We start from the raw sequence: 17,154 nt of genomic DNA on the forward strand, positions 1-17,154 counted from the left end.
TGTGTATGACGTCATTTCCGCCTCAGCATCAGAATCTTAACCCCCCCAAATGGTTTGAGTCTTAGCTAAATGGTTTGAATCTGGGCTAAATGTGTCGGTAACATGTCGGTGCAGGGATCTGTGTCTAGAACGCTCCCTGTATATCTACTAAGATAAATAAAATAAAACTTTATTCTATTTTTTTCTTAAAGCTGTTAGAATTATGACAAAAATTATACCTAATTGTGTGTTTATGTGTATACACTCAGGTTTCAAAGTTTCAGTACATTTTGTTGGATTATTTCTGACATTCTACTTAAGTTCAAAATCAAATATTTCTGCAAAAATGCAGTAAAAGCTTTGATAGTTTATAAAATTTCACGTTATTTGGTCTATATTAATGAAGTAATTAAAAATATATAATTTTTCAAAGGTATAAGTTTTTTTGTCAATGATAATAATTTGAAATATAAATCACATTCTTTTAATTTCAGATCAAATCCACTTAAAAGTAATCAGTATTTGCTACAAATTATTTAAAACTAACTTCTCATGCTCTGTAAAATTTTCAAAGAAAATAATTCCAAATTCGTCGTTCCCATTCATTTGTTTTGTTATTTAACCACACTTTTAAGAAGAAAAATGTATTAAAATATAATTGCAACTAAATTTTTTGTTTTGAAAATACTTCCTTTTTGTATTCATTTACTACAGATTTTCAAGTTAGATTTATTCTAGCTAAAATTTTTGCAATTCATTTTATCGTTATTATTACTCCAATTTCATGATTATATAAAAAAATTAATAAGAAATAACGAATTAGGAACTATTTTTTTCGAATTTTTTGTTTGAAACTTTTTATTTAACCTTTAAAATATTAATACCATCTTATAGAATATTAAAAAATGCATTGATTGATATATTTCTGAACAATTTACCGACACGGACACGAAAAATCACGAAAATTCGTGTAGTGTCCGTGTCTTGCCTTGACACGATACGGACACGACACGAAGTTTTAGTGAACGTCCCTGGTTTATAACGTTAGAAAATTAAAAAATTTTAAAAACCGTAATTTGAAAAAGGTGAAGTAACCTATTTATGACTGTATTCATAAAATTAATACAAAAAATGATACTTTTTTGAGTATACTTGACAGCAGTTTTTTGATTTTAAATAATAAAGTTAAGAAGTTTTTAATTATTACCATCGGTTGTTCTTGTTGTGACGAAGAAGACGGTTCTTCGACAGCCAAAGAAGCTTGTTTGGAAGCAGCTTGCTTCTTAAAGTTTTCGAAAAAGAAACGGTCTCCTTCTGCCTCGTTTTTTTTCTTCTGTTCAGCAGCGATTTTCTAGAAGATCAAATAATATGCAGCGTTTCTAATTATTATATTTATTAGACGTTATATTTGATAGAATTTTAATTAGCAGAATATTAATTTACCAGAAAGTCAATTTGTTCAAATTTTGATTTACAAGAAATTCAATTATTTGACCGAAAATTAATTTGCTAGAAATTTAATTTTAAAGAATTTTAATATTCCATAAATTTAACTTGATCAAAATGTTTTTTCATAGAGTATTCATTTAGCAGAATGGTAATTTAATAGAATCCTAATACAGCAGAAGTAAAATGTAGGTAATTGGAAATCTACTTTAGCAGAATTTATATTTGTTCGAATCATTTTGGTTATACTCCATCGTTCAAATGTTAATTTGCTAGAGATTCAATTTCACCGAAATTCAATTTGATAGAAATATTTCGGTGCTAATTTTAAAATTGATCATTACAATTGTCTTGATAATTTCCGATTGATCAATTTTAAAATTCGCACAGAAATATTTCTATGAAATCGATTTTCGATTAAATTGAATTTTTGGCAATTTAATATTAGAATAAACATTATACCTTTTAGAAAAGTAGATTTCTATTACATTTTGTTTCTGCTATATTAGGATTCTATTAAATTACCAATGTGTTAAATTAATATTCTACGAAAAACCATTTCCCAGAAATTAATATTCGATCAAGATAATTTTATAGTAAATTAAAATTCAGTCGAATTAAGTTTCTGGTAAATTAATATTCGATTAAAATTATATGAAATATTATTTATATAACAAAGGGCATAGCGGGATAAGTATGTAAAAAATGCCCCCGCCTGTATTAAGTTCATATTGGTACCTTATATTGCTACCAATCAGTAGAAATTTCTGAAAGTTTCAACCCCCCATTCGACTTCCTTTGGGAGTTATGGAGGGGGAAAGAAAAATAAAAAAACTTGATTTTCTCGGAAACCACTTGACCGATTAAATGGAATTGAATTTAGTTTTACAATAAAATTTTGTTTCAAAAGCGTTGTTATAATTACCAGTAAAAATGTTAGCTTTAAGATTAAACAGTTTCTTTTCATTAACTAAAAATACTTTAAACAACAAATTCCATTATTAGAAGACTTTGGGAATTTGAGTTCAAATTCCATTTGTTTATTCACAAAATAAATAATTCTCACTACTATAAAATAATAATTCACTTTCAAAAGCAATTCGAAATTTCGTTTTTGAAATAAATATCGAATAAATATCTCTGGCGGCTGCCATATTGGATAATTACTAGTAACTGACAGGGGCGTTTTGTAGATTTAAATCACGAATTATGGGGTAAAAATTCCTCAACTGCCCAGGTAAAAAAATTAATTTTTTTGAAACTTTATAAAATTTAATAAAATATTTTTTGAGTTATAGAGGTTCAAAATTTACACTTTTTAAAAATATTTTTTTTTAGATTTAATATATTGATATGTAAAATTAATCAAATTCCAAGTATCAATAGTAATTTTTAAGGGGTTTTCACGAGCTACAAGCTCATGATGAAAACAACTTTTTTTAGGAATTTTGTCACTTATAGTAATTAAAGATTTTGCAACGCCATTTTTGCGGTCAAAGAAAGAGAATTCAACAACATAAATTTTTTGACCTGGGCAGTTTAGGAATTTTGCCCGATAATTCGTAATTTAAATTTACAAAACGCCCCTGTCAGTTACTAGTAATTATCCAATATGACAGCCGCCAGAGATATTTATTTCAAATAATATTTGTAAATTACCTATTATTAATTTATTTCAAAAACGAAATTTCGAATTGCTTTTGAAAGTGAATTATAATTTTATAGTAGTGAGAATGATTTATTTTGTGAATAAACAAATGGAATTTGAACTCAAATTCCCAAAGTCTTCTAATAATGGAATTTGTTGTTCAAAGTATTTTTAGTTAATGAAAAGAAACTGTTTAAGCTTAAAGCTAACATTTTTACTGGTTATCATAACAACGCGTTTGAAACAAAATTTTATTGTAAAACAAAAAATTTGAGGAAGTCGAATGGGGGGTTGAAACTTTCAGAAATTTCTACTCATATTGGTAGCAATATAAGGTACCAATATGAACTTAATACAGGCGGGGGCATTTTTTGCATACTTATCCCGCCATGCTCTTTCTTTTAGATCTTACTCATGCATCTTCCTAACAAATGACTTACATCCGACTTTGCAGCATTCCTTTTTAAGTCTTTTGAAGACTGTTTGACGTTTTTTGGTTCAATTAAGTCCGGAGAATAGACTTCTTTATTTTTTTTAATCTTGTCCCTCTTCTTAAATTAGTAGTTCCTGAGAAATAAAATGTAAGCGTCAGTAAATATAAAAGTTAAAGTACCCCTCTATTTGGACGGTATATAACACTATGATACAAAAAATGAAAAAATAAAATTACTTTAAATCGGACCTACCACAACTTGTTCGTCTTGAAAAACTGAAGAAAATGGTATATAATAAATTGCTTAAACACCCCCAAAATTTCATTTTAGAGACAAAAAACCAATTTTTTGTACTTTACGTATAAAATATCTTGTAACTTTTTCATTTTTGATCCGATTTCTACCATTTTTTTTCATTTTAAAGCTGAAAAATAGGGCTTTCTAAACCTAATTAGTGTTTTTGGTTATATTTAAAAATTAATTCAAAAAATTCAGTAAAAGTTCGAAAATTGCAAATTTTTAAAATAATTTTTCAACTTTAGTACTAATTTTATGCCCCAAATATTATTTGGAGTAGTTTTTTTCAATTACACGTTTAAAGAATATTTAATTCTGCGACAAATGCGATGTTTTCAAAATAATTCGTTAAAGATGGCCTGAGTTATTCCATTTTTTAGTTTTGCAGACATAATATTGAATTTATGCATTTTCTTCTTCTTTACTAATATTTGTTGCTGTTGCTTTGTTATTGATTTTTGACAACATTTTTTTTATTATAACAATGCAGTAAATTGTGTTTTTAATTTAAATATTAAGTATTAACGATAAATCCAAAGAGATAAAATCATAAAATTCAAATATTACACATTAACATTTTTTTAAAAATTATATTACATATTGTTTTTTTAAATTTACTGTTTTATTAACGGATTCCACAAGTTGTCTATTAGCTACATAATATTCAAACAAATGATTCTTTGTACAAAAAAAAAGTCGAAAAAATTAGCATTTTTAATTCAGATTGTAATTGTTAAAAATTATAAACGATTTCAGAATATACAGAAATATTTTAAGATATTATAATTAAATCTAATTACTTTGTTTACTCCCTTTTAAATTTTTTATTTTAGGCTAAAATTTCTGATATAACGGTTTTACGATTCCCGTTGGAAAATGGTTCATATTTAAATTATGAAAATAATTTAGTACATTGTTAAAATAAAAAAAATGTTGTCAAAACTCAATAACAACGCAACAGCAACAAATATTAGTAGAGAAAAAGAAAATACTGTCTTAAGCATAAATTCAATAATATGCCTGCAAAACTAAAAAATGGAATAACTCAGGCAATTTTTAACGAATTCTTTTAAAAAACATCGCATTCGACGCATAATTAAATATTCTTTAAACGTGAAATTGAAAAAAACTACTCCAAATAATATTTGGGGCATAAAATAAGAACTAAAGTTGAAAAATTATTTTAAAAATTGCAATTTTCGAACTTTTACTGAATTTTTTGAATTAATTTTTAAATATAACCAAAAAAACTAATTAGGTTTAGAAAGCCCTATTTTTCAGCTTTAAAATAAAAAAAATGGTTGAAATTGGATCAAAAATGAAAAAGTTACAAGATATTTTATACGTAAAGTACAAAAAATTGGTTTTTTGGCTCTAAAATGAAATTTTTGGGGTGTTCCAGCAATTTATTATATACCATTTTCTTCAGTTTTTCAAGACGAACAAGTTGTGGTAGGTCCGATTTAAAGTAATTTTTTACTGTTGCACAGTGTAATTTTTTGAATTTACATTTAAAAGATTCGACAAAGAATAATAAGCCTACCGGAGGTACTGGGAGTCGAGACCAATCTTTGCTCGTTATCATCCTCCATTTCAACCTACAAATGTTTATTTAACAAAAATATTAATATAAACTACAAAACTTTTATCAGTATATAACGGCCAGGGTTGCTACAATGTCGTGAAACCTGGAAAACCTGGAATTGTCAGGGAATTTTATTTTGTATGGAAATGTCAGGGAGAATGAGAAAACACCTGGAAAATAATTTTCTGTTAAAATTATATTAATTTTTGGCGAATTTTACCGAATTTTACTATTAAAATTTTTTAAAGAATTTCAATAGAAACTTTTTAACAAATAGAATTTTAAAATTATTTTAGTTTAATAATTGATAAATAATTGAATTTTATAGTTACATTTTAATGTATTCATGTTTTACAGTGCGAAAATTAATAATTAAAATTTTTATTATTTAATTTAAAAAAAGACACACACTTATAATTTTTTAATACAATTGAATTTTTGCAAAGTTTTTTTTAAAATTTTGAAAAATAAGATTTTTGAAATTTTTTAATTGTATTGTTTCAAGATAATTTAATTTTTATAAACAAATAATTGAAAATTTTTAAACAAATTAAAATTTTTTTACATTTTACTGAAAATAATTGAATTCTTTTAAAGAATTTTACAACATCAATGTTTATTTACTCTCCCTGCTTCACGCAGGGTTCGAGACTCCCTAATACATTATCATCTGCTTAACCTAATCAATACAAAAATTCCTTAAAACTACATCGCAACGCTTAATCTAACTTATTCTAATTATCGCAATAACAAAATAAGCAATCCGCCAAGAGCACCGGGTTTCCGTTTCCAGTTCCATAAGCCCTTTTTGGCTTCGTCAAAAAATATAAAATAAACGTAAATTCTAATCTAATAACCCTATAATAATCCCTTTTTTCCCGCCCCTTTAATTCTCTTAACATATATTCTCATTCCTCATTCTCTCCAATTCACACATCCATCTTTCGCTCTTCCCATTCTCATTCAATATCCACATCATTCTATCCCCTAATCCTCCTTGCACTCCCCCCACATCCATTTCCCCTACACATCTCGCTAACACATGCTCCCAATCCTCCACCTCATAACCACATATTCTGCACATTTTTTCCTGCTCATCCATCCAATACTTACACGCTCTCACTCCCTCACCCATTCTAAATCTGCATACCCTATTCCATCTATCAAACTTTCTCATTCTCACCAAGTACCCAGGTACCCCCACCCCCCTTACCATTCTGTACCAACTATTATATTTAGACCCCGTTATCCTATTCCACCTCTCCTGCTCATCTTTTTTCTTCCATCCTCTCATTACCTCACTAACATTCCCACCCGACCTTTTCCCCTCCTCCATCGCGACTCTCCTTTCCTTTTCCCATTTCGATAGCCCGCCTCTTCCCTTCCCTTCCCTCTGCTTCACTAATCTTAGGCATTCCCTCGCTATATCGCTCCCTCTTCCCTGCTCAAGCTTAGCTTCCAACCCCATCGCTCTCTTTCTCTGCCTCAGCACAATCTTCTCTCTTCCCACCTCTTCCCTTAACATATACCCCGGACAATTGCGTTCTACCCCCATAGTCCATCTCAAAAACCTTTCATGCAAACTTTCAATCTTTCCGATCTCACTCCAACCCCATACTTCCACCCCATAACTTAACACGGCCCACACCAATGCATCGAACAACCACACACGCTTCTTCCAATCATTCTTAAATCTCCTCTCCCCAATCCCCCAAACCTTCCCCATCATCTTTCCCCCTTTTTCCATACGTCTCTCAACATTCAATTCCTGCCCCCCATCCCAATTGAACCAATATCCCAGATAACAAAACTCATTCACTTCTTCCACTCTTCTCTCATTTAACTTCCATACCATTTCTTCCATCGCCCCTCTTCTTCCAAATCTTAATACCTTTGTTTTGTCCACATTCACACTTAAATCTTTTTCCCTTACATACCTCTCAAATTCCCCCAATAATAATTTCATTCCACATTCATCCTCTGCCAATAAAACCACATCATCCGCATATGCCAACGAATATACCCTACCCTTACCTAGAATCACCCCCCCCTTTTCCTTTCTTTCTCATTCTCTCTTCCAAATCAGCCATTAACACATTAAACAATATTGGACTAAGGGGGCAGCCCTGTCTCAGCCCCCTACCCAGCCAAAACTCTTCCCCAAATTCCCTCCTAATTTTTACCCTTTCTCTTGTATCCGTATATAATTCCTTTACCCTCTCGATTAAACCCTGACCTATTCCCATATTCCTCATCGTCTTCCATAATATACCCCTAATTACCGATGGAAACGCCGCTTTAAAATCCACAAATACCGCTACTAATTTCCCTTTTTCCCTCTTTAAATTACTATTAACTAAAAAATTTAAAACAAAAATGTTATCCATCGTACCCATCCCCACCCTAAAACCAGTTTGATTATGTGGTATCATTCCCCCCCTTTCCACTTCTTCCTCCAGTCTTTTTCTTAATACCTCCGCATATATTTTGTACCCCACTGGCATTAGCGTGACTCCCCTATAATCTTCAACTTTTCCCCCTTCCCCCTTTTTTATTATTGGTACTATTAACCCCGTCATCCATTCCTCCGGCCAACCCTCCCCCCTCCAAACCATATTCACAATCCCCAGCATCTCTTCTCTCACCGCTTCCCCCCCAAACTTTAGACATTCCCCTTCCATCCCATCCCCTCCCGCCGCTTTATTTCTCTTTATCCTTTCTATGGCCCCATCTATCTCCTCCCTAGTAATCTGCCTATCCTCACTTCCTATTTCTATTCCCCTACCCTCCCCCCTAATTCTCGACCCAACCCCCCCACTTAAACCCTTAAAATACTCCGTCCACTCTCCCATCTCAATCTCCCTGCTCACTCCTTTCCGCCTTTTTCTTTCCCTGTTTACCACTTCCCATTCCCTACCCTCGTTTATTGCTGCCTCCACTTCCTGCATAAACTTTAAATTACCCTCCTCCCTTTTCTCCCTCACTAATTTCCCATGAGCTCTATGTGCCTTATTATACTTCCCCCTTTCTATTCTACCCATTCTCCAGCCTTTTACCCAATTCCTTAGCCCTGCCCTACTTCTGTCACACTCTTCATCCCACCAACCCTTTCTTTCCTTCCCACTTCCCCTCTCTCTTTCCTCCAACTCCTTTCTTACTTCCTTCATTGTCTTCCTCAACCTTTCCACCCTCACATCAATCCCTCCTCCTTCTTTAAAAATCTCCGCCTTCTCCTGTACCCTTTTCCCAAATTCCAACAAGCTATCTCTCTTCCAATTCCCCATTTTTATTCTGCCCTTCTTCTCTTCATACTTATATCCCCTCCTCTTCCCTCCCCTTTCATTTTTCCCTTCCATTTCCACTATCAGCGGAAAATGCCCCGAATCACTCTCATCTCCCACCCTCATCCAGTTTATCGACTTCTTAGTCCCCTCATCTGTTATGACATAGTCAATAACCGTCTCCCCCCTCCCTATAAACGTGTATTCCCCTTCTTTATCTCCCTTTATGTTCCCATTGCAAATTCCCCACCCTGTTTCCTCCAAAATGCTCAGCAATTTCTTGCCATCCTTATCCACTCCTTTGTGTTTAGACGCCCTTTTATACTTTTCCTCCTCCTCACACCATTTTAACCCCTGAAATCATTCCCCCCGCACTTCTACCCTTAATTTTTTCCTTTTTAGCCCCTTGACACTCCCAAATAAAACCTTTCGGTAATCTACTTTTTACCCCTTCCCAATCTTTTGTTTCCACCCACGTTTCACTTAACATTACCACTTCCCATTTATTCATATCCTTATAAAAACCCTCTTCCTTATTCTTCATTCCCGACACATTCCAAAACGCTATTTTTATTCCCCCCCTTCCCTTTCTACTTCCAAACCCTTCCCTCCTTTGTCCCCAAACCCCTCTTCTCTTTCCTCCTTTCTTAACTCCCCTGTCTCCCAATTCACCCCCCACCTCTCCCCGTTGACCCACACACAATCTCTACCCCTTCTTACCATGCTACCCTTATTTCTCTCTTCCCACATTTTCCTATTAATCCTCCAATTCACCCTTCTTTCCTCCCACGTTCTGTCTTCCTCTATCCACACTTGCTTTCCCTTTAATCTACCTTTAACTCTTAACACCTCTCTCTTCTGCTCCTCGTTCTCCAATTCAACCACCCATAGCCCCATTCTACCCTCTTCTACCCCACCCACACCTCTTACTCCTTTTACCCCGACCCTTACCCCCAAATCCCGCAACAACTCTTCCACTTTTCCTTTCCCCTCGTCCTTCATCACTTTCAATCCTCTAATCAAAACATTATTTTTCCTCTTTTCCCTCTCCATTTGTCCCAACTTCCACGTCAGCTGCTCCACCTTTCTTTCTAGGTCCCTTTCTACCCCCGTTTCTTTTTCCACTTCCAATTTTTCCTTTCCCATCTCCTTTTCCAATTTCAAAACCCTTAATTTACACTCCTCTAATTCCTTTATTATCTCCGAATTAAGTTCCTGTTGTCCCTTATCCATATCTTCTAACCTTCCCCAAATTATTTCCTTTTCCCTTTTCCACTTTTTCTCCCATTCACTCCACACTTTTTTCATTCCCCCCAATTCCCCTTCTACCCTTTCCAACCCAATATCTACCTTTCTACTCAACTTCGCTATATTTTTATTTGTCTGCTCTCCCAGTTTTAACAATTTCTCCATCCACATTTCCTCCCTTTCCTCTATCTCCCCCACTTCCTCTTCGCGGCTCATACCCTCGCTAACTGCCTTGTTAGTCTGTACCCCCGATTCAAGCCAGGCATGCATAAAGACTGGAGATTTCCCTGGATCCACCTGACCCAATCTCTCCAAGCCCGTTTTTCTGCCCCGCTGTTTCAATATTTCCTTATCGAATTTCAGAACGCTGTCAGACACTTGTGCAACCAACTCGAGTCTCTTGCCTTTTGCGTCTCCCGTCTTTCCCTTTTCAGGCCCGCTCGCGCCTACCGGCTTCACCTCACTCCCGCCTTCCTTTTCTCCCGCCGCCGTCTCCCCTTGCGCCCCGTTCACGTCTACCAATATCGCCTCGCTTACTTCGCTCGTTTCTCTTGTTTCTCCCTGCCCTCTACGTTCTTTAATAGGCGATCTTTCTAAGAAAGCCATTCCTTCTTTACCCACCCACCACACTAGTCAAATTTATACACTAACTTTCTCAAAACACCCTCCCTTATACACCTTACACCCCTTACAACACTCTCTCCCCCCTGCTCCTGTATTACCCAACCCTTATTTTAGCACACCCCTACACCCCAAACCCCTCACACACTCCTCCCCCGTATTAATTTCCTTTCACTCTCTCACTCACCGGCTTTACCTAACCTTTACTCACACACACAATTTTACAGATTTTCTCACCAAAAACACCCTTTTACCTCACTTTTATCACCACCAAATATCCAACACTACTCAATACAACCAAACACTTCACTCAACACCCTCCCTTTACAAAAAAACCAACAAAAATTTCAAATTTCTCCGAGATCGCTACACCGCACGTGCTAATTGTACCGGTACCGGAAACGGAAACTGAATTTTACAACATTTTTTCGAAAATAATCAAGGGAAGTTAGTGACCGTAATCATAATTTTATTATTATTATTTTCATATTTCAAATAGAATTTTAAAGTTCGTTTAGATCAAAGTTACTGATTTATTTCATTGTTTATTATTTACAAAATGGAATTTTTAATGAAATTGAAAATTAATTGAAATATTTAATAGGGACATAAATAGATATCAGATAAATATCCCTATTTAGAGAAAAGGGGCATTCTAGTTAGGTCCTGATTCATATATTTAGTAGGGGCATAAATAGACTAAGTTAGATTTCCATATTTGCAAAAAGAGGGTATTCTAATCATCTTATTAACAAGCGAATAAAAATTAACTTTGAAATTATTGCTTCCTCAAAAAAGTTTCCGACCTCATGATTAAAAAATCAAATTTTTAAAAAATATTGTTCCGTGTATGTGTATTTTTATATGTAAATACTACAGTTTCATAAATATTTCAAATATTATAAGAACGTAAGCGATTATTTTTTAAAAATTTTAGATCTTAATGGTTAAGAAATAATAAGAGTACTTTGTCCAAAATTAATTTAATTGTTATCTTAGTTTTACATTTAAATATTAACAGATAGTTTCTAAATTTCATAAAATGTAATAGAATTTACATGAAGTTGAAATGAAATGAACACAAAATTTGTACTACTGTAACTTTGCAGTGGTTTTAATGTAAAGAAAATAAAATTTTATAAATTAAAAAAAAATTTCCTTTAATTTGAAACAATTTATAATTGAATTATTTTGTTTGTTTATTTAATAATTTTTGCTTTCTATTGCATTATTTTAAATAATATAATTAACTGATTATTAAAATATAAATTAATAATTAATTAATTATATATTTAATTATGCTAATAATAAAATTTATTTTATTATTTTTTAATATATATATATATATAAAAATTGATAATTGATTCCATTTTTTAAAAATTATTTTGAATTCATTTTTATTATAAATATATTTTATTGTTTAATTTTAAGAAAGGAAAATTTTAATAAAAATAATTCAATATAATTTCAAATTTGAAAAATATTTCTTCTTATTTCACATTTAGTAAAATTTTTGGTAGTTATGAAATTTTCCTTTCTTGAAAAAAGTAATTGTTTTCTAATTAATTACATTAAAATAAATTTTCTTCTAATTATAATTTTTTATATACGTCTCTGTTGCTGCTATTCCTTGCCTATTTCCTTTTCAAAATTCTACTCCTATTTGTATTAATTTTTGTTGTATGTACTTTTTTTTAAGGTAAAGTTGTAATTGTAATGTATTCTTAAATTAAAAAATTTTCCTTTCAATTAAAACAATTGACAATTTAATTATTTTTCTTTATTAAATTTTACTTTCTCTTGCATTAATTTAAATATTAAGTAGCTAATTATTAATTTAATTATTTAATTCACATTTAACATTTTAATAATAATTTAATAATAAACAATAAATAACATACATAGAATATTCATGTTTTTTGTAGATTTCAAAAAAGCGCGCGTTATTTTTGCCAGGGCCAATCTGATGATCTTTTTAACTGAGAGCCAATCACGTAATTGCTTTAACAGAAAAAAAGGGTTATATCACACGATACAATTCTTTTTTAAATTCGTTATTAAGTACAATTTTAACAACAAAATTTGTACAAAATGATAGTTTTTAACAAATAATAAGAAATAAATGCGTTGTATTGAACACTTATAAATATAATTTTATATATTTTTAAAGCTGAAAAATCTTTTAAGGATTCGACTTTTTTCGAGAACCAAATGAATATTACCATTAAAACTAACTTTAATGTAAAAAAATTGTATATTCATTTTTGAATATTTTTACTATATAAAATACTTTGTTTATAATAATTAAAATCTATTGTAATAAGGAAATTTAAAGGTTTTTGTAATTTCTGCTAATAAAAAAATTAAAAATCATCAAGGTTAAGATAAAATATATATTTAAATTGAAAATTCTTTGGTAACAAATTTTTTTGAAAATGAATTTATCAACTTCTGAAAAATTGTTCCTCAATTAAAACAAAATTTAAATATTTTATTTTTTGAGTTCTATTTCATTTTCTAATTTTTATCTTATTGACGATATGTTATAACTAAATTCATTTTGACTATTGACTTAAAGATGTTGACTAACCAGGCCACCGAAAAAAATAAAAAAGTGAATTTTTTTATATTGAAAACAAATAATTTAATTATTAAATGTTTGTGGAACAATATTTCTATTTTATTTTGAAAGTTACAAACTTATTAAGAATCGTTTATGATTTTTTAACTTAAATACCGTATTAAATTGTCATAAATTGTTAGAAAATTTATAACTTAGGTATATTTTTAAATATATTAGGACAAAATTAGTACAAAATTTAAAAGATAGAAAAGTTGTTGATTAGTCAAATTGTAATTAAACATTATTTTTAATTATATTTATTATTATTATTTAATATAATACTTTCAATAATATTTGTAAATGTAAGATTTAAGTAGAAGCAATACAGGGTTTAAGGTTCAATTAGTACTTAAAAAGGAGTTGTCAGAGTTTAATAGTACTTACGCAGGAGGAAAAGGAGCATCAAGGGTTTCTTAGGTGCAGATTAGGTTTAAAATATACTTACTAGTAGGTCTCAAAGTTCGACTCGGGGGAATAGTTTTTTATATCAACCCATATTTATAATGAACAAAAATTTATTATTTAAAAAATTGGTTTACAATATTTTTGAAAGAAATTTTATTTTATTTTATTGTTTAGTATATTAAACGTGAAACAATAAACATCACGCGCATTATGTTTGCTAGTTAAGTAAATTATACCTATTGTTTTTAAATGATATATTGGACGAAATAGAAAAATATTGTATGTGAAATTTTAATTTTTTTAATGACAAAACTGAGGTCATTAATACACTGAGAGAAAAAGTTTATATCACTGAACCAAACTGTTTAATTAACCTATTTTATTGGTTGCTATAGAACAATTTTTTTTATTTAAATAAAAATTTAGTTTATTTTAATAAATACGTAAAATTTGTTCGCCCGTTTTGGACCTCCAAAAAACGCGATTGTTTAAATCTTAGCGGCCATTTCATAATAAAAAAGTTTGTTTGATATATTTTTTGGTATATTTTGAGATATATAATAAAGCACTGAATACGAAAATTTAATAGTTTTTAATATACTCTCTGAAAAAATTCCCCAATTTGACCTTTTGTTTTTATACGACATGGTGGCCTTACCCCTTAAATACAATTTGTTCGGTATAACACACGAATTTGTTTCATAAAAAAACAAATAATTTTATTTGAGTCAACCAAAAATATTTATTTGTCTCAAAAAGTACATATCTGAGTTTAAAAATGACAGTTTCACTTGTCTGCAGTCCGCGTACGCGTCAAATTTATTAGGTAAATAAAAAATATATAAGTGTCGCTTAAATAAATGCATAAGTACTAGCGCTGCTACTGTTATTTGTATATTATTTTAAGTCATTATACTTCTATGTTATTTAATATTATACTATTTTAATTTGCAGATATATCTATGGATTTGAGAAATGAAATTGCAAATAGAGGGGAAAATAGACGAGAAGTGAGAAACATCCAACAAAATATTAATTACGATGCAGATTCTGAAGATGATGATGACGATGAAGATAATGAAAATAATAATATAGATGTAAATGAATATGATGATGAAAGTGAAGACGAAGATGAACCTGAAGCTGAAGATCAAAATGTTTATGATGATGGGGAAGAGGTGGAAGACGAAGAATATCTAGAAGCGGAAGATGAAGATGAAGATTTGGCAAATGAAGAAGTAGAAAGAGGAATAGTTATTGAAGTAGAAGAAGATGAAATATTACAAGAAGTAGAACAACGACAACAAGATCAACAACAGCAGCAAGGACAAGTAAATAATGATGATAACGACGATGATGATGATGTGCATGATGATAACAATGATGACGAAGATGATATTGACTTGCAGACAGATGAGGAAGTGGAAAGAGATAATCGTCCAGAAAGAACGTTATTCCAAGGTCTTAGAATCGTTGGAATGAGAGCACCTTTAAGACACAAAGAAAATATAAGAGCGATTGATCATTGTCTTATTGCTTTAGCTCAATCAATTAAAAATCATTATACTTATGAAAGCCTATTAAATCATTTAAAATGGATAAAAGATTCATTTCAATTTATTAATATTCCAACATCAAAAAAATCACTATGGAAAATGTTAGGTAGAAATAAATCGAATCTAATTTATCGTTTGTACTGTGCGGCTTGTCACGATAAAATAGGTAAGAGCAAGATAGTAGTTAAAAACTGCACTTGCCGCAAATGTGGTCCTGAACTGGATAGAACAAATGTAGCAACATTTATACAAGTAAAATTGTATTCACAGTTGCGCGATATTTTAAGAATACCCAACATAGCAGATAAGTTACAATACAAACAGAGCAGAGTAAAACGGGACATGCATGCTATAGAAGATGTTTTTGATGGTACAGGATATGTTGATTTAAGTAGACGTGGAAAATTTTTGCATAATAATTTAAATTTAACCTTAACATTATGGACAGATGGAATGAAATTAACAAAGTCATCTCGAGCAACTACATATCCAATTGTATTTCAAATAAACGAGTTGTCTCCACATGCTCGAAAGAAATATTCTGAAACCTATCGTTTTAGAACTAGCTACTTTACACGACCAAGGAATCGCTTGGACACCCAATGGACAAAATGAATTAGTAAGCAAAGTTATTGTATCCATTTTTACAGCTGATTCGGTTGCAAGACCGAAAGTTTTGCGAATGAAGAAATACAATGGAAAATATGGCTGTACATTGTGCTATGCTCCTGGTGTAAGAGTGGAAAGAAAAATGGTTTATCCCGCCGTACGCTACCCTTTAAGAACTCACGAAGAAATCATGTCAGATTCTGAGATAGCTTTCACTTCAGGAGTGCCATATAGAGGTGTTAAAGGCTTTTCAAGCCTTTCATTTCTACCTCTATTTGATTTGGCGCGAAATGTACCTGTTGATAGCTGCCATGCGGTATTTCTTGGAGTGGCAAAAGAAATGCAGAGTAATTTTATGGAAGATTTTGGTAAAGGGTATTATATTGGATCACCTGCATGTTTAAGTACTATTAATTCACGGCTTTTAAAAATTAAGCCTCCTACTCGAATCTCACGTCTACCTCGTGATATAAAAACTTATAAAATGTGGAAGGCTTCAGAATGGCGAAATTGGCTACTGTACTATGCTCTCCCTTGTCTTCATGGACTTCTTGACAAACTCTACTTTGATCATTTAACAAAATTGTGTACAGCTATGTTCATTTTACATAACTCATCAATTTTGCCAGGGGAACTTAATCTAGCAAGACGTCTATTAAATCAATTTGTTAGGCAATGTGAAACTCTATATGATATTGAAAACATGAAATTCAACGTACATCTATTACTACATTGCGTTGATTCTGTTGAAAGATGGGGCCCGTTGTGGGTCTATTCGGCTTTCCCTTTTAAAGCTTTTAATAGAAAAATTTTAGATTCCGTTACGAGTCCTAACGAACGAGGTGATCAAATAATAACCAGATTTTTCATTAGAAAATTTTTAATGAATGCTATAGATGACGCGCCCATTGCAAATGAAACTCGTGAAGAAATTGGACGCCTTTTACAGATTCAGGTTCATCAAGTACCAGAAGGGATGATAAAAGGTCGTTATTTTGTCGGTGTTGGGAAGGCAGTTGTTAGAATACCAACAGAAGAGGAGATTCGCGTAATACTAGCTGCAGGTGAAATTATCGATCCTGCAACTGATATGTTCACATATAAAAAGTGTATAATAAATGGAACTACTTATGAAATTTATAACAGATTTGTTGCTAATAAAAAATATTGTAATTACATAGTATATGGTAGATATGGATTTCTGTTAATAGAAACTATATTGTCATATACCCGCAATAATATAGTCATATCAGGTGTTTTAGGCAAAAAAATAAATAACTTGAGAGAAGCATTTCATTCCCGACACATTAGATATGTGAGTATCACAGAATCGAGAAGATTTTTTCCATTTGAAGCTGTTTTTTCTCCAGCAATAATAATAAAGTTGAATAATAATCTCCTTTCAACTCCGCTTTGTAATAT

The 17,154-nt window shown here is 31.3% G+C and overlaps 1 protein-coding gene across 3 annotated transcripts in view; it reads left to right on the forward strand.

Annotated features, from left to right (window-relative positions):
- The window catches only part of LOC122503058 (homeobox protein 12-like), a 44,367-nt gene extending 28,510 nt beyond the window's left edge, over positions 1 to 15,857 (forward strand). For all 3 annotated transcript variants that reach the window (XM_043613468.1, XM_043613470.1, XM_043613469.1), the window contains exon 4: positions 14,522 to 15,857. In XM_043613468.1, coding sequence (XP_043469403.1) covers positions 14,522 to 15,738 — 1,217 coding nt within the window. In that variant the 3' untranslated portion in view covers positions 15,739 to 15,857. The remainder of the gene's footprint in view (positions 1 to 14,521) is intronic.
- The last annotated feature ends 1,297 nt before the right edge of the window (positions 15,858 to 17,154 follow it).

This window comes from Leptopilina heterotoma, unplaced genomic scaffold (assembly GCF_015476425.1).
Source record: "Leptopilina heterotoma isolate Lh14 unplaced genomic scaffold, ASM1547642v1 Lhet_242, whole genome shotgun sequence".
Classification (NCBI taxonomy): Eukaryota; Metazoa; Arthropoda; class Insecta; order Hymenoptera; family Figitidae; genus Leptopilina; species Leptopilina heterotoma.